Below are 12,088 nucleotides of genomic sequence, written 5' to 3'. Positions count from 1 at the left end.
AGGAATATAGCTGCTTTCACTTGCAAAATGGGGGGTTAGCCTGGACTGACTCCCACTGCTCATTTGGCTTGTTTGCTGCTTTCACACAACATCTTCAGCAGTAAGAAGTACTATGCTTTACTAACACGCATGCAGCTTTGGCAGCACTTATCCCATTTTGCTAAAGTCTGGCTGAAGACAATACCGCTATATGTGGAAAATCATCCTGGTGTGATTTGGTTGTTTTCTTCAGCAATACACTCTTGTGAGAATTTTATCTCAATATATGCAGGCATCTCTATGTAAACTGCTGTGTCTCTATGTAACTGCTGTACTGAGGCAATTCATTATGGAGGATGTATTACTATGTTCCACTATCTATCTTATTGCTAATAACCATTGCAATAGTTATTCTTCATACTTGCATGTAATTTTTTGTAATTGTTGCTATACTGCCATTATTGTTGTTCCTGAAATCTTTACAAAGCACCTATCACTACTTAGATCCCTAAAAATTTACATGTCCGGTAATTATCCCTTGTATTGACTTGGGTACCGTGTACAGCTTTGGTGTAGCAGTGTACTAGGTGTCTTTGGATTGTATTTTTGCCAATATTATGATGTGCACATCTTCAGGGTTTTAATTGGCCACATGTACTATATTGTTTGTTCAACATACTTTACTTTGTGTTGCTAACATATACCCAAGGCCAGCACACAACTAGCCTATTGCTATGTTTAGACAGTTAGGATTTACTTCTTTCTGTACTATTAATAAATTATTTTTTGTTCTCAGTGATTGTACTGGTCAGAGATTCATTCCAATTGTTTAATTTAGCTACACTTTTGAGCTATTTTTTTTATAAAAAAAAAAAAAAAAAAAGAGTGCTTGATTCCCTATCTATACAGGGCCTTAAGAAATTTTTGATGGTCCTTGTTCTCCTCTTGTAGTTTGTTGAAGAATATATATATATATATATATATATATATATATATATATATATATATATATATATATATATATATATATATATATTTTTTTTTGTATGCAAAAGTTTAGGCACCCCTGACAATTTCCATGATTTTAATTTATTAATAATTGGGTGTTTGGATCAGCAATTTCATTTTGATCTATCAAATAACTGAAGGACATAGTAATATTTCAGTAGTGAAATTAGGTTTATTAGATTAACAGAAAATGTGCAATAAAACACACAACTCGCAAGGAGCAAAGTAAAATCCAAATACATTTAAGGGCAACACCAGTGATAAACATATCACATCATTGAGCAACCGGATGTAACAAATACAAATATGTGTCTGTAAAAGAGCTTATCCTGAAACTTATGGCTGTGAACTCAGCTGTGTCTTGCTGAAGGTTTGCTATTATGTACACTGTGGGCTGTGTGAGCAATGCAGGTTCTTACCCAGCAAATGTCCATTCCACTGATCTTACCTGGATGTAGTATCAGGATACAGTAGAGGATATACTGAGGGAGTACATCTACATGGTCTAACTGGAGGTGACTGAAGACCAGTCCCAGCGACACTTGAGGGAGGCTTGTGAACACAACTCCAGCAGAAGATTTACATTACACAGCCAGTACTCTCCTATACACCTCTCTTCCAAGTTTCACCTTATGAGGGGAATGTGGGATCAAAGATCCTTTAATTTCTTAAATGAAATTCTGAGCACCTCCCTCTTCACCTGCTCCTATAGAGGCAAAAAAGACTTGGAGGTACAGGGAACTAGGATTGATATTAAAGCTATTGGTGTAGGGTGACTTTACCTCCTCCTGGTGGCCAAGTGATGAATTCACAACAGTAAGGAATCATGGATTCTCACCATCTTAAAGAGACATAAAACCCAACATTTCTCTTTCATGATTGAGACAGAACATACAATTTAAAACAGCTTTACAATTTATTTCTATTATCAATTTTGCTTCACTCTGTTGTTATATATGTGCAGCCACCAATCCGCAGCTAGCTCCCAGCTCCTTAGCCTACCTAGGTATGGTTTTTCAACAAAGGATACCAAGAGCATGAAGCAAATTAGATAATAGAAGTAAATTAGAAAGTTCAAAATTGCATGCTCGATCTGAATCATGAAAGAAAAAAAAGGTTTCATGTCCCTTTCAGAAAGTAAAGTATTAACGTTTCCTGGAAAAAAAATAAAATAAAAGAAAAATAAGTTTTTTTTGTCAAACACTGTCAAATGAAGACTGGAAAACATTTTAGTTGCGTGCATAAAAATGTCACCCAACAGTTAAAAGGGCATTAAACACCACTTGCTTTGTTTAAAAATTCTGTTTTTGGACTCTCTATGGAGCGTGGGACAAAAGCAAATTCTGTACCCAGCAAATGTAAAAAATCAATTGTTTTATGCGATACGCAGCATTTTGAAAACCTAGGTTACAGATTTTGCTTTTTGGCCTCTAGAAAAGTGGAACAAAGTACAATTTTTTACACATAAGAGATGTTTAATACCCTTTTAAGAGGTATTTATTCCAATTGTGAAGCATTAAAAAACCCATCAAGTATGGTTTGTTTTTTCGATAGGTCTGTCAAACACACATTTTAATTTAAATTCTAGAAATTTTTTCATAAATCTATGTTAAACACAACATTTAGATGGAAACAACATTTTTAAGCCATCACTAGGATTCTAGCTACTTGGCCACCAATTTTTTTTGATAAACTTTCGATGATAAATAAAAGACTTAAATTTACCAGTATTCATACTGACACTCTCTACGAGAGACCAAGGAAAACAAACCGTGATTGGGTGACTATGCTAACCTACAAACAGGCTACTGATAATCAAGGAAGACACTAAGAACATCATGTTCGTCATAATCCTTGGACCAGATTAATCTTTTAAACCTATAATAAGCATCCTAATGTTATTGCTGTTCAACCAGGGGTTAGAAATTTAAATACTCACCTGGTATGTGTTGTCAAAGCTGTCATACATGAACCGGGTGATGAGAGAGGTCTTTCCAACTGCAGGGGCAAAAAAATACAAAGTAGGCCAAATGGATATATTAAGGTTTAACGGTTGACTTAAAGGTCTGCAGGCTAATGATGTTGTCTCCCAAAAGGTACCTGCATTTTATCTTAATATTTTGCCTGTACTATCTGAGAAGAGGGGGTGTACCAGCAAGAAGAGCTGTTGTCTGATTCACTTTAATAATGTTTGTGGCAAATGCTGGAATATTTATATCAAATTTGTCAGCAAATTAAAGTGATGGTAAATCCAAGCGTTTAACAAACTCAAATCAAGGGGAGTTTCATTCATCAACCTTGTAAAAAAAAAAAAAAAAAAAAAAAAAAGGATGCTAAACTCACCCTCTGTGCCGTTGCACATTCCTAAATTCAGCGGTGCAGGGCACCCACGGCACAACAATCTTCTACCAATGAGGTGCCGCTTGCACCACTGAACGAATAGCGATGCGTGCATACAGAAACCTGTCAGTTGACATGCACCGATATTGGTTCAGAGGTGCAAACGTCACCTCATTGAAGGAGATTGTTGTGCCATAGGTGGCCGGAGATGCTGAAATTAGCGACGTGCAAAGGCACAGAAAGGGTGAGTTTAGCAACCTTTTTTACAAGGTTGATGAATGAATCTCCCCTTGAATATTAGTGATGGTAAATCTTAGCGTTTTTTAAATGCTTGGATTTACTATCACTTTAAGTGCTTTCTTCCATTCTCTCTAAGGAACATATAAAGAAATGTATGGAAGATAGAAAAACAAACCAAAGCAAAAATGACATGACTTGAAAGTTTACTTTGTACTTCTTTTCCTTAAAGGGACACTGAATTCACATTTTTTCTTTCTTGATTCAGATAGAGCATGACATTTTAAGCAACTTTCTAATATACTATTATAATTTTTTCTTCGTTCTCTTGCTTTCTTTATTTTAAAAGCAGGAATGTAAATCTTAGCAGCCAGCCCATTTTAGGTTCAGCACCATGGAGAGCGCTTGCTTAATCCTTCAACTTTACATTTACTTTAACATGCTTTAAAAATCAAGATTTGACTGATGTCAACACATAAGGAGTAACTTGCAATTACAAGGTGCTTACTGTCCATTTAAATGTTTAGGGGAGCAGCAGGTTTGCCCCCCACCCTAATTCTTTCCCTGGGTGACAAAAGATGAAAAAAGGGAATGTATTCTATTATACCACACACATTTATATATATAATAAAATAAGCAAACAAGGTTAAGTTCTTAAGTGCTATCTAGATTCCTAAGAACTCCTGGTTGACACAAAGTGGCTGCTAATCCTCCAGGATTCTGCCGAGGAACAGCGCTCACGATTTGCAATGTCAATTAAAATAGTGTAGTTGCTATCAGGAGATAAGGTTGTTTCATGTGAAGAATTAGCGGAAATAAAGGGGAACACACCTCTATTTTGGTTTACGCAAGCACAAATATCACACTACTTAGCGACACACAAACAGAGATCTAACATGACGAGGCAGCTAACCCCGTTTGAAACCATGTGCTTATCACTCTACCCCCGACATATAGTCTCAAAGTTATACAAAATGCTCCTCACCATTGAAGAAGAACAGCTCCCATCCTATTGCCGTAAGTGGCATAAGGAACTACACAGACATAAACTACATAGAATGGTCAAAGATATTCCAAAACCATAAAAAAGCGTCAGTTTAGGCTAAAACGCAAGAAACAAACATTAAATACCTAGCCCGTTGGTATCTCACTCCGGCGAGACTCCAAAAAATTTATAAGCAAGCTACTAATTTATGCTGGAGAGGCTGTGGGGAGGTGGCTGACATGTACCATGTGTGGTGGGGCTGCGACAGGATAAGGCCCTTTTGGGAAGATGTAATCAAACATATCAACAACAAGTCTTTCCCTCTTGACGACAGCCCAACATACCAAAGACGAAATCAAACAAACTCTGCTATTCATCATGCTCAATAGTGCAAAAGCACTTATACCCCTAAAATGGAAATCCACAGAGGTACCTGACTTATTAGCGTGAAAGCAGCAGGTAGAACAGCAAATCATCATGGAGAGATATCACTTTCTTAAAATAGGCAAAATAGACACACATGAATATATGACATTAAGATGGAATGCACACAGGGACAGCGGTTAATACATGTGACAGATCTAATTACAGCCCCCTCCCTCCGCTCTTACATAATCTCAACAAATCTTTACACTAAATCCCTAGTAGTTGGGGAAGTACAACACCTAAGTATTAACAAAAAACAAGCAAGCCTCTAGAAAACTACTAAGTAAACATACTCACTAGTTCGTCATATATACATTACCCCCCCTCCTCCCTCCCCCACCCTCTATCCCATTCACGTTTGTATATGTTTTTATCTAAAAATAATTTGTGGGAACTAAAATCCCATATAATATATAATTCAGAAGACGTGGAATAGTCTGGGAAAGAAAGGTTTAAAGACCTGATAAACTACAAAAAGACGGCCCATAATGTGAATAGACTCTTTCACATTGCATGCATAGTTTTGTATATAAAGTTCATATGTTCATGATGATGTTCATCTATCCCACCCGCCCATCGTCACATTCAGGACATCCGAACTTTGGCCCAAAAGAGGCTAATTATCACAACAATGGGCGAGGAAAATGGGATCTCTTTAAACTCTACTTGGAGATGCAGGCTTACATGGGACTTGATTACCTCTGCAGTTGGACCTTTGTAATGTGTACAGTAAATATTTTTGATGTTAGAACAGAAAACTGCTTTATACTCTGAGCCCAGTTTGTATCTTGAAAAGTTTTCTCAATAAAGCTCGTTGAAAAGGAAAAAAAAAAAAAAAAAATAGTGTAGTTGGCCCAAAATATCAATGTCTGTACAAAAACAATATTAATCACAAGACTCTCACCTTGTTTTACATCATCTTTATAAAAGGTGTGTAAAACGTCCAAGGGGATGGAGAATACCACTCTGTGTGTAGTTGAGTCCCAATTGGGGGTATTGTAAATACCAGCTTGATATGTATGTAAATAAGTGTTGGGATTCTTGCCTGCTGTTCACACAGCTTTTAAGCTTAGCAGTGATTCAGACCTACATCCAGCTGATGAGTGGCAATAACCCCGTACGGCATCCTGGGATGGTCTGAATCACTGTACAATCCCTAGCTAAGCTTAAAAGCTGTGTGAACAGCAGGCTATGTCGTAAAGGGAGTCTTCAGAAAAGCAGACTGAAGTAGAAGAGTGAGTCATTGTAAACATCATTTGCATGTCTTACCCAGAATCCTTTGCTGCATTGGAAACCGAGTACCCAGGGGTTTTCTGTGGGAAAAGCAAGCCTTCTGACGTGTTTAGATCTGCTAAATGAGCTTTTTTCTTTAAATTATATATATATATATATATATATATATATATATATATATATATATATATATATATATATACACACACATATACATATATCATAAATTAAGCTTACCTGATCATTTTATTTTCATCTGTGGGAGGAGAGTCCACTGCTTTATTCATAACTTGTGGGAATTAAGATCCAGGCCACCAGGAGGAGGCAAAGACACTCCAGCCAAAAGGCTTAAATACCTCCCAAACTTCCCTCATCCCCCAGTCATTCTGCCAAGGGAACAAGGAACAGTAGGAGAAATATAAGGGTAAAAATGGTGCCAGAAGAGAAAAATTTAATTTAGGTCCGCCCACCGGAGCAAACGGGCGGGAGCAGTGGACTCTCCTCTCAAAGATGGAAATGAAATTATCAGGTAATTTATGCTTTTCATCTTAATGGGAGGAGAGTCCACTGATTCATTCATTACCAAAGCGCTCTAGAGGACACTGAATGAAAAAAAATGGGAGGGCAAAAGTAGTCAGACCCTATACTGAGGGCACCACAGCCTGTAGAACATTTCTCCCAAAAACAGCTTCCGACGAAGCAAGAACATCAAATTTGTAAAATTTTGCAAAAGTATGGAAGGAAGACCAAGTAGCGTCCTTACAAATCTGCTCCACAGAGGACTCATTCTTAAAAGCCCAAGAAGAGGCCACAGCTCTAGTTGATTGAACTATAATCCTCTGAGGAGGCTTATGTCCCTATGTCTCATAGACCAAACAGATAATGCTCCTCAACCAAAAGGACAGTGAAGTGGAAGAGGCCCTCTGCCTCCTACGCTTCCCCGAATACACCACAAAGACGAAGTCTGTCTGAAATCCTTAGTGGCCTGAAGGTAAAACTTCAAGGCTCGAACCACATCCAAGTTATGACACAGTCCAAGAGTGAGCACAGCACAGAGGTCCGGGTGCACAGGAGACCAGGGGCACTGCCACAGCCCCCCAATAATCTGTCAATGGTATACACAAAGAGGAACTCCAGCACTCCAGTATTAGAAAAAGGCAATTTTATTAAGCAACGTTTCGGGGTCACAGCCCCTTCCTCATGCTATAGCATGAGGAAGGGGCTGTGACCCCGAAACGTTGCTTAATAAAATTGCCTTTTTCTAATACTGGAGTGCTGGAGTTCCTCTTTGTGTATACCATCCAAGTTATGAAGTAACCTTTCCTTAGGCGAAGAAGGGTTAGGACACAAAGAAGGAACTACTATCTCCTGATTGATGCTACGATCTGATACCACCTTGGGAAGAAAACCCAACCCAGTACGAAGCACAGCCTTATCAGCATGAAAAACCAGGTAAGGGGGCTCATATTGCAAGGCCGATAACTCAGAATATGCAAGCCGATGCAATAGCCAGAAGAAACAGAACCTTCCAGGAGATAATCTTAATGTCAATCCCATGCATAGGCTCTAATGGAGCTCTCTGCAAAACCTTCAAGTTCAAACTCCAAATAGGAGCGAAGGTCTAAACAACTGTCTGATTTTGGACAGAGCCTGAACAGAAGACTGAATATCAGGAAGCTCCGCTAGCTTCTTGTGTAACAGCACCGATAAGGCCGAAATCTGTCCGTTTAAGGAACTAGCGGCAAGGCCCTTATCCAAACCATCTTAAAGAGAAGCCAGAATCCTGGATACCCTAATCTTGTGCCAGGGATATCCATGTTCCTCACACCAGGATAAATAGGTCCTCCACACCTTATGATAGATGTGACAAATGACCGGTTTCCTGGCCTGAATGAGAGTATCAATAACTCTCTCCGAGAACCATCTCTTGGCTAAGACTAGGCGTTCAATCTTCACGCAGTAAGCCTCAGAGAATTGAAATTTTGGTGAAGAAAGGGACCCTGAACTAGCAGATCTCTGCGACAGGGTAACCTCCATGGAGGAGACAACAACATTCCCACCAGATCTGCAAACCATGTACTCCGTGGCCACAACGGAGCAAACAGAATAGTTGAGGCTTGCTCCTGTTTGATGCGGGCCACCACTCAAGGGAGAAGTGGCAATGTTGGAAAGATGTAAATTAGGTTGAACTTCCAAGGTACCGCCAAGGCATCTATCAGCTCTGCCTGGGGATCCCTGGACCGCGACTCGTAACTGGGTAGCTTGAAATTGAGTCTGGACACCATCAGATCCATCTCCGGTGTCCCCCACCTGATGCAGATCTCTGCAAACACCTCGGGATGGAGAGACCATTCCCCCGGATGAAATGATTGTCTGCTGAGGACATCCGCATCCCAGTTGTCCACACCCGGGATGTGGATCGCTGAGAGCGAACAATTGTGGGTCTCTGCCCATTCCAGAATCCGAGACACCTCCCTCATGGCTAGGGAGCTTCTCTTTCCCTCTTGATGGTTTATGTACGCCACCAAGGTAATGTTGTCCGACTGGAAACTGATGAAACGGGACGACCCCAAGAGGTGCCAAGCCCTCAGAGCATTGAATATTGCTCGTAGTTCCAGGATATTTATCGGTAGGGTCAACTCCTCTTGAGTCCACCTGCCCTGTGCCCTTCTGGCACCCCAAACAGCTCCCCATCCTGATAGACTTGCATCCGTGGTCACAATCTCCCAAGATGGTCTCAAGAAGGCTGTCCCCTGGTACAGCTGCCCCGGACGGACCCACCAAGACAGGGATTCCCTCGCTCGATTGTCCAGAGATATCTGTTGGGATAGATCTGAGAGATCGCCGTTCCATTGTCTCAACATGCATAGCTGCAGAGGCCTGAGATGGAACCTGACAAAAGGAATGACATCTATGCTGGAAACCATGAGCCCGGTCACCTCCATACACCTGGCCACAGACTGCCTTGAAGAGGTCTGAAAGGCAAGACAGCTGGACGCAATCTTGGAACGTCTCTGATCTGTCAAAAATATCTTCATGGATATTGAATATATTATCGTACCCAGGAACTCCACCCTGTTGCTGGGGACCAGAGAACTCTTTCCCTCGTTTATCTTTCATCCATGGGATTAAAGGAGAAGAAGAAGAGCCCTTGAATGGTCCTCCGCGAGACAGCAGGACGGAGACTGAACCAGGATATCGTCCAGATAAGGGCCCACCGCAATACCTCCGGCTCTCGCTACCGCAAGCAGCGCTCCCAGAACCTTCGTAAAGACTCTTGGGGCAGTCCCCAGCCCAAACGGTAGGGCCACAAACTGGTCAGTGTTGGTCCAGAAATGCGAATCTTAGGAACCTGACATGGTCCTTGTGGATTGGCATGTGAAGGTCAGCATCCTTCAAGTCTATTGTCGTCATAATTTGCCCCTCTTGAACTAGGGGCAGAATCGATCTGATCATCTCAGTTTTGAAAGATGGAACTGACAGAAACTTGTTTAGGCACTTTAGGTCCAGAATCGGGCGGAACGTTCCCTCCTTCTTTGGGACCACGAAAAGGTTTGAATAGTACCCTAGACCCCTTTCTGCTAGAGGTACTGGAACAATTACTCTGAGAGAGGAGAGATCCCTCACGCACTCTAGAAAGGCGTCTCTCTTCTCTGGTCTTGAGGATAGGTTTGACAGGAGGAATCTGCCCCTGGGCGGATGAGTTTTGAACCCTATCCTGTAACCCTGGGTGAAAACCTCCAGAACCCAAGGATCCTGTACGTCTCCAATCCAAGCCTCTGCGAACAGAGATAGTCTGCCCCCTACGCGATCATGAGACGGATCAGGGGCCGCCCCTTCATGCCGACTTTGTCTCGACGGGCTCCATGCTCTGCGTGGACTTGTTCCAAAATTGCGCTGGCTTCCAAGATCCCTTGGACTGCTCGGTCTTCGCAGCAGGCATTGAGATTTGTCTGAATGAAAGGGACGAAAAGTAGAACCCTTAGGCTTATTCTTTTTATCCTGCGGGAGAAATGCACCCATGCCTCCCGTGACCGTGGATATGATAGAGTCCAGGCCTGGACCAAAAAGAACTTTCCCCTGAAACGGGAGGGATAGTAATCTAGACTTGGAAGTCTTGTCAGCAGACCACGACTTTAACCACAGAGTCCTATGGGCTAGAACAGAGAAACCTGATGTCTTAGCATTCAGGCAAATAACCTGCATATTTGCATCACAGATAAAAGAATTTGCGACCCTTAAGGCCTCAATCTTTTCCTGTATCTCCTCGAGGGGAGTTTCCACCTCGACCATAGCTGACATTTCGTCACACCAGTGAGTAGCCGCTCCAGCCACCGCTCAGTGATCGGCACTGCCGGTTGGAAAACAAACCCCGTGAGTTGGAACATCTTTCTCAACATGGATTCAAATTTTTTGTCCATGGGCTCTTTGAACGACTAACTATACTCGAGGGGAATAGTCGTCCGCTTAGCTCCATCCATTTTAGGAATGGACCCCCCATAGCTCAAGCTGGGGGCCTTTATGGCTGAGAGTCCGGAACGGGGAACAGCTTTTTAAAAGAGGTAGAGGGAGAAAAGGACGAGCCAAGTTTCTCCCACTCATTCTTAATAATAGTAGCCATCTTCACAGGAACTGGGAAGGTCTGAGGCACCACCCTGTCCTCGTAAACCCTATCTAGTTTAGGGATCGAAGGTTCTTCCGGAAGTTTCAGTTCCGGAACCTCCAACGTAGCAAGCACTTTTTTCAGTAAAAAGCGCAAATGCTCCATTTTAAACTTAAAATCAGGCTCCTCCGTAGCCGGCCGGAGGTTTAGAAGACGTAGATTCTGTCCTAGAGAGTGCCCTCCGACAAGTTGGAGGTGTCATCATCGCATAATCTCTCAGAGATCTCCAACGGAGTAGATGACCCCTGGGACGGAAGACTATGTCTTTCCCTTAGCTTGTGCTTCGCAGGGCATGGAAGGCTGCAGAAACTGCTTTTTGCAACTGGGCAGCGTAATCTTGCGGTCACGAGGCCCCTCCCGAGGGACGATCAGTAGGGCTTTCTGGAGCTACATGTGTAATCGGAGATGAATGTAGGGAACGCACCTCGCAGGACGGAGAACCCTCAGAGGTGCACGACTCAGTAGTACTAAATATATTATTCTTTTTAGATATAGCAATTTTATCAAAGCATGTGGAACACAGTTGAGCAGGCGGATCAACCTGAACCTCTTCACAATAAACACAGATATTAGCTTAGCTAATTAAAAAGGGAGTATCCTCTAACATATCAGAGTCCTCCATAGCTTGCGCTTTAATATGGACTAGATAGAATAAATGGCAACTTTATACACCAATGGCCGGGGCACTCACCACCTCCTATGACCCGGACACAGGGAAACCGATCATGAAAAGAGGAAGTTGAAGAGGCCACACCCAGTCACATGGAGTGCCATGCAGGACCGCCCCTGAACTATAGAGAAAACGTGCCAAAAGAGGCAGCGTTGCCCTTCACCCGACTGTTCATACATTGCTAGAGCCTCATCTCACACATCACGTAGAGTCCAACACAATAAAGATATTATGCATAAATCCCCCCATTTAATAATCCACTTTCCAGGGATATTAACCCTTGATTATATACAGATAAAAGGAGACACACTCTGACCCTGTCATCTTGCATTATCATGTGTGTATAAATGAAACGATCATACCAGAATCTATGCCATGGAACAGGAACACGGCCCTTCAAGTGTGACAGGTTAGTAGCATTGCTCCTGACATGGACTTGAGTGTATAAAAGCAGGCAGCGAAACTTGTCAACGCTGATTACTTAAGGAGCTGTTAATCATGAGTCGGGATGGTTTCGCAGAAAGACTCTCCCTCCATCTCCGGACTC

At 42.0% G+C, this 12,088-nt stretch overlaps 1 protein-coding gene across 2 annotated transcripts in view; it reads right to left on the bottom strand.

Annotated features, from left to right (window-relative positions):
* The window catches only part of LOC128645801 (ras-related protein Rab-6B), a 118,632-nt gene that overhangs the window by 52,924 nt on the left and 53,620 nt on the right, over positions 1 to 12,088 (bottom strand). For both annotated transcript variants that reach the window (XM_053699049.1, XM_053699050.1), the window contains exon 2: positions 2,927 to 2,985. In XM_053699049.1, coding sequence (XP_053555024.1) covers positions 2,927 to 2,985 — 59 coding nt within the window. The remainder of the gene's footprint in view (positions 1 to 2,926; positions 2,986 to 12,088) is intronic.

This window comes from Bombina bombina, chromosome 1, assembly GCF_027579735.1.
Source record: "Bombina bombina isolate aBomBom1 chromosome 1, aBomBom1.pri, whole genome shotgun sequence".
Lineage (NCBI taxonomy): Eukaryota > Metazoa > Chordata > Amphibia > Anura > Bombinatoridae > Bombina > Bombina bombina.
Note: the sequence above shows the minus strand (reverse complement) of the source record. Positions and strands in the feature narration are given on the sequence as shown.